The sequence below is a fragment of the Palaemon carinicauda genome, chromosome 32 (genome assembly GCF_036898095.1).
Source record: "Palaemon carinicauda isolate YSFRI2023 chromosome 32, ASM3689809v2, whole genome shotgun sequence".
Classification (NCBI taxonomy): Eukaryota; Metazoa; Arthropoda; class Malacostraca; order Decapoda; family Palaemonidae; genus Palaemon; species Palaemon carinicauda.
In genome coordinates this window covers 15716693-15734192 of record NC_090756.1, presented here as the reverse complement: position 1 = coordinate 15734192, position 17500 = coordinate 15716693, and the positions used below count along the sequence as shown (strand labels likewise).

Here is a 17500-nt window from a genome sequence, read left to right as displayed (position 1 = left end):
TAATTGTTTGGTCTTTTAATGACTTGTTTACGAGTTTATTTATGTTTATTGAGGCTTGTTTGTTTGACTTATTTACATTAATTTGATTATTGCCATTTTCTACTTATTCAATAATTCATTCTTGCATTTACGTTATGAAATTACTTAGTTCACAAGTTCACCCGGCTGTCTATTCTCATTAGACCTAGGACCATTCCAAGAGCTATAATTATATTATTTACCAATTCTTTAATGTACGCCTATATATTAAATTCTAAAGTATTGTATTATATCTCTGTTCTTTAATACAAATTCTCACTATCAACCGTTACTGTTTTCTCATTAGGCCTAGGACTATTCCAAGAGCTATAATTCAGTTATCTAACAATTCTTCAATATAGGCCTATACATCAAATTGTTTAGTATTGTAATATATATCTGTTCTTCAATACAACATCTCACTATCAACCGGTACTGTTTTCTCATTAGGCCTAGGACTATTCCAAGAGCTATAATTCAGTTATTTAACAATTCTTTCATGTAGGCCTATACATTGAATTGTAAAGTATTGTAATATATATCTGTTCTTCAATACAACATCTCACTATCAATCGGTACTGTTTTCTTATTAGGCCTAGAACTATTCCAAAAGCTATTATTCAGTTACTTAATTCTTTAATTTAGGCCTATACATTAAATTGTATAGTATTGTAATATATATCTGTTCTTCAATACAAAATCTCACTATCAACCGGTACTGTTTTCTCATTAGGCCTAGAACTATTCTAAGAGCTATAATTCAGTTACTTAATTCTTTAATGTAGGCCTATTTATTAAATTCTAAAGTATTGTATTATATCTTTGTTCTTTAATACAAATTCTCACTATCAATCGGTAATGTTTTCTCATTAGGCCTAGGACTATTCCAAGAGCTATAATTCAGTTACTTAATTCTTCAATGTAGGCCTATACATCAAATTGTTTAGTATTGTAATATATATCTGTTCTTCAATACAACATCTCACTATCGGTTCACCCGACTGTCTCTTCTCATTAGACCTAGGACTATTCCAAGAGCTATAATTCAGTTACTTAATTCTTTAATTTAGGCCTATACATTAAATTGTATAGTATTGTAATATTCATATGTTCTTCAATACAAAATCTCACTATTAACGTTCATTTGCCACTCAAATATGATAATTTTCACCTTTACATCGATAGGCCTAAATGTAGGCAGTTGTCAAAACAGAGTCTATGTCATAATTATCAAGTTTCTCTGTGGGAATCATAAATATCAAAACACTGTACCAGGCGCTTGTTTTCTTTTATGAATTCGAATCTTTTTTTTTTATAAAATCGAAAAAAATTTCAATTCGAACATTTTTTTTTCAAGAATTCGATATTTTTTTCAAGAATTCGATATATTTTACAAGAATTCGAAAAAATTTTCATATATTCGAATATATGTTTATAAATTCAAACATATTTTCATAAATTCGAACCTATTACAAGAATTCGAAATTTTCTTCAAGAATTCGAACATATTTTTTCATAAATCCGAACATATTTTCATCAATTTGTACATTTTCATATATCGGAATTTTTTTATAAATCCGAACATTTTTTTTTAAATCCGAACACTTTTTTTTTTTAAATCTGAACATTTTGTTTTAATCCAAACATTTTTTTAAAAATCCCAACACTTTTTTTTTTCTAAATCCGAACATTTTCTTTTAAAATCCGAACATTTTCATTAAATCCGAACACTTTTTTAAATCGGAAATTTTATTTTTAAAATCCCAACATTTTTTTTTTTAAATCCGAACACTTTTTTTTTTTTAAATCCGAACATTCTTTCATCACTTCGAATCATTTTTCCATAAACCCGACCATTTTTTCATAAATTCGAAAAGCTTTTCATCAATCCGAACGTATTTTAGGTCAATTGTGGTTTCAACCGTGTGGTTGAGTTGCTTGATAAAGCGCACACCAGCGCAGTACTGTGTGGGCGTGGTGCAAATTAGTGTTGTGGGTGTGGTGGTGTGGGTGTTTTTTTCTTCTCTTTGTGGCATTTGTGACAAAATATAACAGCTTAGAACATCTTCAACGGTAATTTAAATGAATGCGTTTCTCTTTTACTTTAAATACGTTAAATAAAAATTTAATTCTTTAAAATAACGTAACTTTAAGTTTACTAACTTTAATAATGAAATATGCAAAAAATATATTTTGAATTTGATGGGTTACAGAGTGGTACTAAAGATCGTTTACTTATAGTCCTAATTGTATAAAAGAGGAAAAAACTATTTCGTAAATGAGGAAATAATTGTAATTTTTATAACTTATTTATAACTTTAACAGATATATATATATATATATATATATATATATATATATATATATATATATATATATATATATATATAGTTTTCTGATGAAATATAGCAAATAGGTTAAAAATATTTTGGCAAGGGTTTATACCTCTCTCTCTGTCTCTCTGTCTCTCTCTCTCTCTCTCTCTCTCTCTCTCTCTCTCTCTCTCTCTCTCTCTCTCTCAGCATAGACCTATATTGTATAACTAAATACCGCATGTGTTTCATAAATGCTCATCGCAGTCATGCTATTGCGTTTTTAAATTTTCTATTTAACGAACTTATATATAAACAGTTGAGGGCAAAATAATAAAAAAAAATCAAATTATGAAACATGAAATAGCAAGCTTAAAGAGGTTTTTCTATTATCAGTGGAGACAGCGAGATAAAAAAAAAAGATAATATTCCAGTGTATGAGTGTGTATGAAACACGTATGGTAAGTACTAGAATAGATTAAGTGTAAGAATGAATCTACAATATTCCACAATAATAAAAATGAATATATAAAGTTATATGAAAATCAAATTGCAAACGTAAAAATAAACACTAGACCTATATCAAAATAATAACATTGGAAGCATCTTCCGGCTACACTGACTGAACATTTGAAAGTTTTATTTTTTTATTTCACTTTTGCCTGGTTTTTTAACTTTCTTATTTTTAAGAGACCGCAGAAGTAACTTATAGTGCACGTTTTGTGGTCAGTGAACGGAGGATATAACCGATTTCTCAATATTCCTTACATAACTTCAATTTTGCTTCCTTTTGGAGTGACCTAGTGCAAGTCCTAGGCTGATGCAAGAAATCTATATTAATAACAAACACTTTGGAGTGTAGACCTAAAATTATAGGCTTGAATATCTATCTACAAACACTGTAGAGTGTAAACCTAAAATTATAGGCTTAGATATCTATCTACAAACACTGTAAAGTGTAGATCTAAAATTATAGGCTTGAATATCCATCTACAAACACGGTAGAGTGTAGTTCTAAAATTATATCTCTCTACAAACACGGTAGAGTGTAGACCTAGAATTATAGGCTTGAATATCTCTCTGCAAACACGGTAGAGTGTAGACCTAAATTATAGGCTTGAATATCTATCTACAAACACGGTAGAGTGTAGACCTAGAATTATAGGCTTGAATATCTCTCTACAAACACGGTAGAGTGTAGACCTAAATTATAGGCTTGAATATCTATCTACAAACACGGTAGAGTGTAGACCTAAAATTATAGGCTCAATTATCTATCTATAAACACTGTAGAGTGTAGTCCTAAAATTATAGGCTTGAATATCTAGCTACAAACACTGTAGAGTGTAGACCTAAAATTATAGGCTTGGATATCTATCTACAAACACTGTAGAGTGTAGACCTAAAATTATAGCCTTAAATATCCATCTACAAACACTGTAGAGTGTAGACCTAAAATTATAGCCTTAAATATCCATCTACAAACACTGTAGAGTGTAGACCTAAAATTATAGGCTTAATTATCCATCTACAAACACTGTAGAGTGTAGACCTATAATTATTGGCTTAAATATCCATCTACAAACACTGTAGAGTGTAGACCTAAAATTATAGCCTTAAAAATCCATCTAAAACCACTGTAGAGTGTAAACCTAAAATTATAGGCTTAAATATCTATCTACAAAAACTGTACTTTTGTTCTCAGAATGTGTGGCATTTAGACTTTATAAATCTATAGATATAATGATATATAGACTATTTTTCACCTTAATTAAAAAAATGTGAAGCATGAGCCTTACATTTTAAGATTTTCAAAGTATTATATCTGGTTTTTATAAGCCTACTGATAATAAAACATTATTCAAAACTAAACAAATACACGCAAACGTGACTTAGTCTCAGAGAAAGTATGATAAGCACTCTCTCTCTCTCTCTCTCTCTCTCTCTCTCTCTCTCTCTCTCTCTCTCTCTCTCTCTCTCTCTCTCTCTCTCTCTCACCCGTTTCCGGTTCTTTGGGAACTTTTCCCAAATAGATAGTGTGTACAGTAGACGTTGGTATGCTGTGTATACTATTGAAATACATGTGTGTGTTTTCATGTATGTAGACATATATGTGACATAGACGGTGTCCAACAACAGTTACATAATTTAGTTCCCAACTTTAATCATTTCCTTTATCTCAATCTTTATGTTCTGTCATTCGACGGACGATAAGAGGAAAACGTTAATAATAATAATAATAATAATAATAATAATAATAATAATAATAATAATAATAATAATAATAATAAGCGCGTCACTAACCCGGGTGGTAGTGTTGACATCACGGTGGTCATTATATTAGACTTGATTCTTTTATCAGTATTCTTTTAATTTCTTTATTTCAATATCTTTTATTATCAATCGCTAGTACACACACACATATGAATACGGACATAAATACGTTAAGAAAGCGCAAATACGCACAAAAGCGCAAGAAATACGGCCGGCAAAGAAAAGAAGTGAATGGGTTCGAACACGGGTCACGTAGGTCAAGGAGGCGCTTAACATTATCATGGAATGACCCAGCGACCAACCACCCATTAGGTAGGTTTCCCTCTCGTATGCTACTTTCTCTCTCTCTCTCTCTCTCTCTCTCCTCTCTCTCTCTCTCTCTCTCTCTCTCTCTGTGTGTGTGTGTGTGTGTGTGTGTGTGTGTGTGTAAATATATATAAAACAATAAAATGCAGCTGTTGCTAGTCTATATGTACAGTATTTACATAGGCCTATATATAAATTTCCCATATAGACCTATGCATACGTTCCCCAACTATACACAGTATGTGTATATATATACACACAATCTTTCGTGAGAGAGAGAGAGAGAGAGAGAGAGAGAGAGAGAGAGAGAGAGAGAGAGAGAGATCTGTTAACATTCACGACCAGAATTACGCAAAAAAAAAGGTTCTTGGCCGTTATACGCAACGTGTTACTAGATCTATATATCATCGGCGTGTCTGAAAGAAAGAAAGCGTCAGTGCGCGCCCTTCTGCGGCCACTCAACTTTGATCTACGCCACCGAGAGAGAGAGAGAGAGAGAGAGAGAGAGATCCACTCTGAAAGTTAAAATACATCTATTCAATACAATAAACTACGGAAAAGATGGAGAAATTTGTGTGAGGGAATTGTGGGAGTTGAGTTTTGTTATTAAAATGAACTGTGGAGGTCTCAAAATATGTCTCTATCTGAGGAAATGTATTGTGGGTATAATGAGAAAATATGCTGTGGGTAATCAGCCATGTGGGGGAGCCATGTAATATTTGCTGACCTCAGCTAAAATCTTTGTGGAGATCTGACCTGTAAAGCAATCATTTAAACACTTAATAATAATTCCTTCCCTTCAGAAATAATACCAAATATAATTAATATAATTACAGACTTCAATACATAAATAACTTGAAAAATTACTTTAATAATGAATGAATAAAAAGTAAAAAAAATCGTTTCAGAAGATAAAACGCGTTGCAAAACATTTTAATGTTTATGTTTAGCCTACTTGACTCGCTCTACGCGTGGCCTTGAGTCGATCCATTGCCGTGGAAAAGATAAAAAGAGAAAAAAAAAGATAAAAAGATATAGAAAAAAAGAAGATAAGAAATAAGGTAGCGTGTCTAAGGAAAGATGTTGGCGTGATGCAACTCACAAGTCATTTCCAGCCTGTTGCTCTTTGTGACAAGCTGTGGTGACAGAATGCACATCACACACTTTTGTGTAACTTTAGAATAATCTGCTGACTTTGAAAGAGTTTTTGTACCATCTAGCCTGTTATTCAACTCTTATTTTATAGTTTATATATAATTGATCTATTTTAACTATTAGTGATATGAAAATAATCTCATGTTCTTTACATTCTCATTACTTTAATAGACTTTACTTACTAATTCTTTATTTCCTTTCCTCACTGAGCTACTTTCCTTGTTAAAGCCTTTGGGCAAACATACTGCTTTTCCAACATGGGTTCTAACCTTGCCAATAATAATAATAATAATAATAATAATAATTAACAGAGCGATTTACACCCTCTTACATATTTCTGAGAGGTGGCAGGTTACAGAAGCCTTTCACAGTATACAAGTCTCCTTGAATTATGGTTAAAATTCAAAGAAAACTATAATCACTATAATGATCAGTTCTTACATGAAGGTTTTTGGATACATTACCGGTAATGAGGTAATGGTTACACTCAAATAACTGTTCGCCGAGCAGCTAAAAGCTATGATTAGCGTTACCCTCGGTCTAGGGGTGTGTGTGGGATAGAATCTGGTTGCTTGCTTTAGTTTTGATATTTAACTTTGTGTTTTATCTCTCTCTCTCTCTCTCTCTCTCTCTCTCTCTCTCTCTCTCTCTCTCTCATCATTACAGTACGAATATAACGTAGACCGACTATTTCAGCGGCTAATGTAATTCGTGACGCTCATTTTGGTAATTTTAATTACATCTCTCTCTCTCTCTCTCTCTCTCTCTCTCTCTCTCTCTCTCTCGTAAGAACATAGACTGCTTTTCATATAAACACAATAGGCGTTGAGAGAGAGAGAGAGAGAGAGAGAGAGAGAGAGAGAGAGAGAGACCTTGAGATGCCAGTTATAGTTACAAAGTGATTTAAATCTTTATGATCTACTAAAAGCAATAACTGCCAATGTCACTTACCTTGATCCCGTTTAAAGTTAAACATTCGGTTTACCGTTATTATATAATTTCTCTCTCTCTCTCTCTCTCTCTCTCTCTCTCTCTCTCTCTCTCTCTCTCTCTCTCTCATACACACACACACACACACACAATAGACCTAGGCCTAGCACACAGTTATGATAATTAAAAGTAATGATAAGGCACTATATATATCCTAATTATAAATGAAAACATCAAAAGTCTCACGATGAAATTGAAAAGAAAAAACTACAGGAAAACACAATAGATGTAATTTACGATGAAGTTGATAAACTTAGATATTTGAAGACTATTGTGTTATTGTCAAAAGAAAAAAAAGCGCGCGAAAATACTCAATTCTGTTTGGAAGTCGATTGTCTTTTGTTTCATCCCAATTTTTCATTTCACGTAATGTGTCTTTCAATTCCGGCGGTTATGAGAGAATCGCTCTCTCTCTCTCTCTCTCTCTCTCTCTCTCTCTCTCTCTCTCTCTCTCCTCTCTCTCTCTCTCTCTCTCTCTCTCTCTCTCTCTCTCTCTCTCTCTCTCTCTCTCTCTAATCAGCCCCGAAAATAAAGGAAACTATTATGTAGCCAATTATAAAGTTAAAATAGAATATAGCTACAATAATCTCTCTCTCTCTCTCTCTCTCTCTCTCTCTCTCTCTCTCTCTCTCTCTCTCTCTCTCTCTCTCTCTCAGATCAGCCCCGAAAATAAAGGAAAATTAATTATATAACCAGTTATAAAATAGAATAAGGTATAGCAACAGGCTCTCTCTCTCTCTCTCTCTCTCTCTCTCTCTCTCTCTCTCTCTCTCTCTCTCTCTCTCTCTCTCTCTCAAACTTCGTTAGCGAGTGAAATGGAAACAAGAAGATATGAGTTAAACAACTCAACCAGAAGAACAAGTTTGATGGGAATGTGTCCTGTGAAGCTTGTAAACAGTGTATAGCTTGCAAAACTGGTTCTTAAATACGCTCTCTTCACCTTTCTAAATCACGGCAGTGAAATTACTATAACTCTGAGCTATGTTAATTATACACCGCGGTGCTTGAATCAAGAGTAGATAGATAGATAGATAGACGAGTTAATTGTAAGTCTTATCGTCTGCTTCATAATGCTCAACCCGACATAATATTCTAGAAGTTTTATTCCATCGGTGACCAGATTGTCAAATGATCTTCCTTATCAGTTAAATCGGTGGAACTTCGTACGTTCAAATTCGCCGCAAATGTTTATATATATATATATATATATATATATATATATATATATATATATATATATATATATATATATATATATATATATATTTATATATATATATATATATATATATATATATATATATATATATTGTATATATGAAAGATCTGTTTTGATGTTGCTGATCATGAGATATTTTATGCTTATTATCTATTAATTCTCTTATAGTTTATTTCTTCATCCTCGCTGGGGTATTTTTCCCTGTTGGAGTCCTGGGGCTTAAAACATCCTGCTTTTCCCAATATGGTTGCAACTTCGATGATAATAATAATAATAATAATAATAATAATAATAATAATAATAATAATAATAATAATAATAGTAGTAGTAGTAGTAGTAATAATAACCAAAGCTACAATAGGAAAATTATGTTCACTTTCCTTTTTTTGGATTGATTTCTGAGAGAGAGAGAGAGAGAGAGAGAGAGAGAGAGAGAGAGAGAGAGAGAGAGAGTACAAAACACTTTTAAAAGATGCACCTAAAATGCAATACAGTATACGTGCTCAAACTACCGACCCACCAACCTCGATATAACGAACATTCTTCCGCCAAAACAAAAGAAATAATAGACACGCTGCTTGGGAAAATCGTAATTGGAATCGGCTCATGAAAAGCCCCGGTGTTGTGCGTGAGACGGAGAACCTTTATGATAATCTGATTAGCAAAAAAAGGAAAGAAAAAAGGTAGATGTTCGTTTACTGGTGATCACGATTACCTCTGTTAGAAAGAGAACCCCGATATGTACTACAAGACGTTCGCGAGGCATTCGAGTGTAAATGAAAATAGCAGGGTTGGCCTCTGCCATTATGCAATGCTTGTCAATATTGTTTCTAATGGTTTTTAGCTTTTTTTAACCCAAAAGGATTGCTTTAATGAAGCCATCGGTATTGTGTGTCTGTCGCAGACCATGGAGATGTAAATCGGTAATGGTATATGTATTTTTAATGCATTTCCAAACGCGCTATGCACCAGATCCCTTGCGCAGCGGTAAAAGCCAATCTTAGACCCATGAAAAAATCGATGAAAAAAGGTTCACAGGTCAACACAGCTGATAATAGCATTGCATAATGGTGTAAGGAAAACGTAACAGGAAGCTTTTATTTCAGTTGGAAAGAGAGAGTGTCTGAGAGTGTGTGACACAGAGAGAGAAAGAGAGGGAGCTATCGAGTGAGCTTAGTCCTAAGTAGGTCACAGTGTAATGACTGTCTCTTGAGCAAGTAAGGAATATATGTACGTACTCTGTCACACATGGAAGGATGCAGACATATTGGTCCGTTTTTCCTGTCATTTCAAAATGAGATATTTACAGACATGGCTGCCAGACTTCCTTTGAAATGGTTGTTTAGGACTACTTGCGGAGGCCATGTGTTTTTTAAGTGCAGTTTTTGGAATAAGTCACGTTTTCTGTTTTACGATTAAAGTAGAATATTACAAAATAAATTTCATATCAATCATTTGTAAATTAATTACTATTTTAACTTATATCATATATATATATATATATATATATATATATATATATATATATATACAGTATATGGAGGGAATGCCCCCTAAATCTCGATGAAGTCACTGGCAGCAGGGTGACGGATTGGGTTTAAGGCAATGGACAAACTGTCTCTTTGGCTTTTACTTCTGATGCCTGGCGGTCCATCTTACTAGAATAAGTATGGACCGGCAGGGGTCACTTACCTTAGATAGGCACTGCGCATCACAAGGAACTGGCTATCCTTTGATATAACTAGCCAGTGAATCCTCTACGGATTTAGTCAGTCATGGAAAGAGAAGATGAATGAATGGCCCCCAGTCCTGGACGTAGCAGGGTGCTAAGAATCTCCTGGTTTATAAATACTAAAGAAAAATTAAAAATAGGTGATTGGAGTGTTAGAACCATGGATCAGGTTGGAAAGTTACAACGAGTGGAGGGTGAATTTATGAAATATAGTTTGGGTATCTTGGCCCTAAGTGAAACAGGTTGTAAGGGGATCGGTAAAGAAAATTTAGACCAAGGCAATATATATATATATATATATATATATATATATATATATATATATATATATATATATATATATATATATCTACTCTGGAAGATCAGATGGAGTTGGAAGTTGTAAGGGGATTGGTAAAGAAACTTTAGACCAAGGCAATATATATATATATATATATATATATATATATATATATATATATATATATATATATATATATATATATATATCTACTCTGGAAGATCAGATGGAGTTGGAAGAGAATGGGTAGGAATGATGATGACACCAAGAGCAGAAAGGGCATTAACAGAGTGGAGAGCTGTATATAGTAGATTGTTACTAGCAAAGTTCAAATCAAAGCAGTGCAATATGGGCATTATAGTACGTTATGCCCCAACAAATGATTCCCCTGAAGAAAGGAAAGATGAATAATATGAAGACCTACAGAGGGTAATAAATGACATCCCTGAGAGAGATATGAAAATTGTGATTGGCGACTTCAATGCAAAAGTTGGAAGAAATAATCAAGGTATAGAGAATGTGATGGTTGTTGCGGGTCTTGACAAAGTCTCAAATGAAAATGGAGCACATTTCATAAGTTTCTGTTCAGTAAACAATCTTGTCATTGGAGGTACTCTTTTTCAACACAAGAACATCCAAAAGTATATATGGTGTTCACCATGTGGCATTTACAAAAATCAGAAAGATCACATTGCCTTTAATAAAGAGAGAAGGAAGACTGAGAAATATAAGCTATAAAGGTGCCGATATTAGTGGTAATCACCAGCTCTTTTATGAGACGAAGAACAGACAATGAAGAATGGAGTGATATCATGAACATATCAGTCAGTTGGTAATGATGTCTTGGGACACGCAAATACAAGGAGAAAGCCATGGATATCAATTGATACTCGATATACTATAAAAAGGAGACAAAGACAGAAATTGATTGTTGAAAGTTTTCGAGGAAGTAATGAAAATTACAAGGTAGAGCATGCTAAGTATTCCAGTACTGACAGTGAGGTCAAAAGAAAAGCCAGGAATGACTGGTGAGAATACTTAGACAGTAAAGCAGATGTGGCTGAAAAAGCTACGAGTTCAGAAAGTGGCTATGGTGTGAGAATTGCTCATAGAGTTATTAATGAAATCTCGACTGGGGCAAAGAAGAAGAAGCATATACCCACCAAAAAGAGAGACGGTTCTGTTATAGCATCAGAATATGAAAAAAAGACAACATTGGATGGAACAATTTAATAAGGTTATGAATAGGAGATATGAAGGGAATAATTTGATTGATATACCTGAAGCTGATGAAGACCTTGACGTGCCTATTAATGAATTCATTGTGTTTGTAGTCGAAGCTATCCTAAAAAAAACTAGAGATGGAAAGCCCCGGGATACGATGGAATAACTGCCGAGATGGTACTGGCCGAAAATGAAGTGATTATTTTGTAGAATGTGGCATGAAGCCAAACCTGATGAATGGGAGTTAAGAGTGCTGGTGAAAATAGCAAAAAAAGGGAGACCCGACTAGTTGCAATAATTATAGAGGCATAAAACTTACATCAGTTATGAAAATAATAAAGAGACTGGATAGAAAGAATGATAAAAAATTGAGAGATGAATGGGCAGGATTTAGAAGGGGTGGAAGTTGCATTAACCAAATTTTCATTTTGAGACATGTTGTACAGCAATGTATAGAATAAAGAACCCTTTTGATGGCATTTGTGGACTATGAAAAAGCCTTTGATAGTGTGCACTGGCAATTTTGTGGAGAGTTCTGCGTTATTATGGAATTCCTCTTAAATATTTAAATTTGATTAAGTCTGTTCATGAGCATAGAAAGTGCAAAGTTAATGTTAATGGAATCTTATCGAATGAATTCCCAGTGAACAGCGGAGTACTCCAAGGGAATGTGTTGTCACCTATGTTGTTTATCCTGCTGGTGGATTTTGTAATGTGTAGAATAGTCAGAGATGGTGGAGAAGGATTGGTCTGGATTGGTGATAGGAATTTAGTATACCTACAGTATGCTGATGATGCTGTCCTTGTTAGCAGAACACCATAGGATTGGCATGCTTGCTTACCTAAATGCATGAAATATCACACGAGGTTGGGCAGAGGATAAATAGAGGAAAGACAGATGACAATGGAGTATGCCATGGAAGATGAAATATCATAGGAAGGAGAAACGATTAAAGAGGTAGAATCATTTAAGTATTTAGGAACTATGATCTCCAATACAGGGTCTTTAGAATTAGAGTTTAGTGAAAAATTTAAAAAAAACGAATCAGAAAATGGCTAAGTTAAGTAAAATTTGGAAATCAAATTGCCTAAAATTACATATAAAAATAAGACTATATATCAGTTTATTGAGACCGGTGTCACTGTATGGACATGCGTCATGGAATGACAATGGAACAATCTCCAATAGATTTAGTAGATTTGAGAACAAAGCCCTCACAAGGATATTAAGAGTTAAATGGCGGGACAGGATTAGGAATGAAACTAAGAGATTACTCGAGTGCCATATGTGGATGAGATCATGATGAGGGGTAGATGGAGATGATTTGGGCATGCTCTTCGCACTCCCTAAGAGAGATTAGTTCACCAAACGTTCAGCTGGGCTCCACAAGGCACTACAAGAGTTGGAAGACCAAGGCCTACATGGCTGACGACTATGAAGCGTGAAGTAGATGATGAATGGAGAAGTATTGAATTAAAAACTCAAGATTGAGACACCTGGCGAAATCTAACCGAGGCCCTTTGCGTCAATAGGAGGAGGAGGAGTTGATGATGATGATGCTATATATACAGTATATATATATATATATATATATATATATATATATATATATATTTCAGCAATGGTAGGATCAGTGGCCTAAGTTTCTCCAGGCCCAAAAGGTCTACTCTGAAGGGGATTAGGGTTCCAATCACATCAGGAATGTAATATATTTTCTCCAGCCAAAGGACGGATACTTTTTAGACAGCCCTTGAGTGTGTGTGTATATATATATATATATATATATATATATATATATATATATATATATATATATATATACACCCACATACACATACAATCTCTGGGGGTGGGAGACACCTTAAGGGTTTGTGTATCGCCATGATAAGCAAAGCTATACTAGTCAGGGCCACCTATACTCGGTTGGTTTGCAGGGAGTGATCACACTATTTTTCCATGGGGGACTCGCTAAGAGTATAAAAAATGTGTGAGGTACGTGGGTCGCAACACCACACCTCACATAAATTTAGAAAGGAAGTTATGTCAAGCACTACTGCATTGGTCATATGACCATTGAAGTTAACAAACATTAGACTAGGTCATTAAACCTTTATTTTTGTGTTCATTGACCATTTGGTCAAATCCGGGTTGTATAACCTGATTGTATCAGTGTTTTCAAGAATAAATGATCAAAATAGGCCTGCTTTAATTTGAGTGAAAACCTGTGTGTAAAAAATCTCTTGCTCTACAGAAGTAAGTTTGATAAATGGAGTCATCATTTGCCTAACGAATTGCTTCTTCAATCCCCAGGTGATCTTGGCTATGGCCATAGCAGTGACAACAGGAGAGGGTTTGGCCAGACCAAGTGACAACATTACACCTTCGCATGCGACGGAGGAGGACGACGGAGATCCGTTCGTAGCGTCTGGGTCTACGCACAAATCTAGACTCATAAGAAACTCACATCAACTTGGAGAGGAAACATTCGGGAGTGCTTATCAAAGGGCAGCGGCTGAGGAAGAATCAAGATCAGCGTTGGAGGATACGCACCAGTTGTCTGGGGATTCTGGAGGAGATGCAGATGAAGCGTACCTGCTGTCAGAATCAAACGCCAGGCAGGTCAGGCAGAGATCCGGTGGTAGGCGCAGACGCCCGTTGGATCCAGAGAGAAGGAGACAGCTTCAGCTTAGGCGCCAAAAGTTAGGGTTGCCAATTAGGAAATTCTCAAGAGACAAAGAGGATGATCATCATCAAGAGACTCAGACCGATTCCTCATTGACCCCTGATTTGGTAGGTACAGAGATTTTGTTCAATGAGATAATACATGTGAAAAGATATAACTGTAGTGTGCCCATAACTCTGCTGTTAGGCTAAGTTTACACGGTCATTGCCTCTGAATTTGCAGGCATGAGTGGGTTGAACCTTGACCACAACTATTATTATCATTATTATTACTAGCTAAGCTACAAAATCTAGTTAGAAAAGCCAGGTGCTACAAGCCCAAGTGCTCCCATAGGGAAAGTAGCCCAGCGAGGAAAGGACATAATGACTAAACTAAGAGAAGTAATGAAAAAAATATAAGAGTATCCGAGTTTGAAGAGTCTCACTGGAATAAGTTTTTCTTAAATTCAAGCTTTAGCCTACTCCTGCTTGCTCTCTCTGAACTGGCCCCTGCTTAGGTGTAGACTTAGTTTGCAATAGCTCCAGAGGTCAAAAGTATGTTTCTTATCCATTTCCCTAATCCCTGTTGCCATCATATGCGAGATACTGTTGTGCAAGGCCTGTACTTGCATAAGGATGATTTAAGCTATACCAAGTGTGTATACTGATGCACTGATACCATCGGTAACCTAAATCATCCAAACACTGACTGGTTTCCACAAGCCAGATCATCCAAACACTGACTGGTTTCCACAAGCCAGATTCCTGGCTTGATTTAAGATATTGTTAATCTCTCAGTTAATCATATTGTTAATACACCTTTGAAAACAGCAAGCATCAATAAAATGTGCAGCAAATCATAGTAGTCCAGTGTATCCAGCATTGAATCGTGATGAGGCCCAAACCTCTAGAGTAATAGATTAGCAGCATATCAGTTTCCTCAGTGTCACTGCTCTTTGCAATTTGAGACTATTCTTCGAGTAGATCTTTGATGTGACTTGGGTACATCTAGACTACAGAATAATCCCAATCCATCATATCGAGTAGATCTTTGATGTGACTTGGGTACATCTAGACTACAGAATGATCCCAATCCATCATATCTAATAACTAAGTGCTAGTGATCTTTTCTCCACTGCCCCTTCAGTTGGGTGCTATGTAGACTGGTGTAAATACTCGTACATTCAAATTATAAGAATAAATTCTACTGGATCATTAGTTAGGTCAGACTTGGTTTAGATGATTTTCTGTTCAATCATAGTTAGACCCATAATGGAAAGACACAATGAAATGCCAATATTGCACTAATTCCCAACACTGTAAATAGTACACTTCAGAAACTTCCCTATTGAACTGCTATTAATCAAACTAATTTTCATTCTATCATATAAGAAAAAATATCACAAAGACCAAAATAATGTAATTGCAAAATAATTATAGAGTATATCCCTGGGTATGCTATCTGTACTGCACAATCTTACTGAAATATCAATCCTTTTACATCAGCTGTATCTCCAATGCACTTTGTTTTCCTACTTTCAGATGGATGACACCGCAGTGCTCGTAGCTACCCCAGGACCAAAGATGGTACGTGTATTTCCAGATGTGTTTACTACAACAGAATCTCCTTCAACAACTCCCACCACGGCATCAACAACTTCCCGGTTTCCTTCATTCAGCGCTGCCTCTAGACTCCGACAACGCTTCAAAACAATACGAGACGAGTGGGGCTTAAGGACTGACGTTAAAGAAGAGGAAGTTATTGAACAGCCCAGTGTAAAGGAACCAAGAAATAGAGTCACTTCCAGAGCAAGGGTAGTCACTGCATCTACTAGAGGTATCAACAGGAACGATAAAAGACTTAGATATCGACCCATTCTCGTCAGAAAGAAGCTTAGGTCGAAGGTGAAAGTAACTTCACCATCTCCTGCATATCCAGCTGTCAACCCTCCTGTACTGGAACCTGTTCCAGTTGATTATGAAGAAGAGGAGGGATCTGACGAATTCGAAACCCAGAGCTATGACACTTTCTCCGAAGAGCCTACTGTCCAAGAAACTTTCCATACTGAGCCTTATTACTTCAGTACAGAGCCTTCTATTTACGAACCAGTGACAAAGCCAAGACACACGCCTGTCCCCAAAAAGGTTGCCTTGGAAATTCCTACTCAAAGGCCCAAGAAGCACTTCCAGGAACCAAATGCTGGTGTCTCTGAAGCAAGTTTTCTAAAGCCTAAGACATCTTTCCAACTTGGAGAGAGAACTGAACCCAAAGGCCTGACACCCGTTCCTTTAGGCCCAGAACTGACGCCAACAACCACACCCAATTACTTTTCCGAAGTGCCGCACTTCACTGAGCCGAGTCGCTTTCCCGGGCTAGACCAAACCTCCGAACCAGTTTTTATCTCGGAGCCTGCTTATGAAGTAGACCCATCCTATGGCAGAGATCCTGCATATCTACCTGCCCCAGATCATACCTTTGACTATCCCCAAGAGCCAGCTTACGCGCAAGAGCAATTTTTTGCCGAGGAGCCAATCTACGACTTAAACTACGACACGAGCGAGGAGTACTCTTCGGAGGAGTATGAAGACAAGCCTGGAGTAAGTATTTCCATTTCGTGATCTTTTGTACCAATTAGATTTTAGATTGAGTTCAATGCTTTGATTAGGTCTTGATGATAATCAAAACATTCACTCCAGAAGACACTTACTCAATTGCTGACCTAATGCCAACAAGAATTTCTGCTATCAGATATTTTGGAAATGTGCTGTTAGGTTTAAGCTGGCCACTTGGTGAATGAAATTGATAGGTACAATGTAAGCTAGGCATATTAACCTTTTTGTTACAGACCTTGATGCATCTTTATAGTATAAAATTCACAAATTATATCTAGTAACAATATCATTGATATATTTTTTTCTTAAAAAGATAAAAGACGTTTCTTATATTGAAATTACAAGTAGAAAATCTTCTTTTACTATCAAAACAATCAACAAACACAGATCTTCAATAGTACAACAGTAAATTTAACTCTATAGTAAAATCTTGTACTATAGTACCACCCACTCCTATAGTATTACTAACGTTTACCAGTGCTCTTTCATTATAATCAATGATATAATAAGAACGATACTATGAAAATATTAATGAATATACAAAAAAAAAAAAAAACATTACATAGCTAGGTATATTAGGAGAGAGACAGCCTTGGATGTCGGTAGAGAAAAAAAACCAAGGAAAGTGTTAAACTCATCTTTCCAATTACCGAGTTTTGTTTATTCATCGTGGTTATGTACCTTCTTCATACTTCATCGCCTAATGAGAGAGAGA

At 35.3% G+C, this 17500-nt stretch overlaps 1 protein-coding gene across 1 annotated transcript in view; it reads left to right on the top strand.

Moving 5' to 3' along the window:
- LOC137625495 (uncharacterized) overlaps positions 1-17194 on the top strand; it is a 21186-nt gene extending 3992 nt beyond the window's left edge. The window contains exons 2-4 of the mRNA XM_068356405.1: positions 13822-14301; positions 15715-16770; positions 17099-17194. Coding sequence (XP_068212506.1) covers positions 13822-14301; positions 15715-16770; positions 17099-17194 — 1632 coding nt within the window. The remainder of the gene's footprint in view (positions 1-13821; positions 14302-15714; positions 16771-17098) is intronic.
- The last annotated feature ends 306 nt before the right edge of the window (positions 17195-17500 follow it).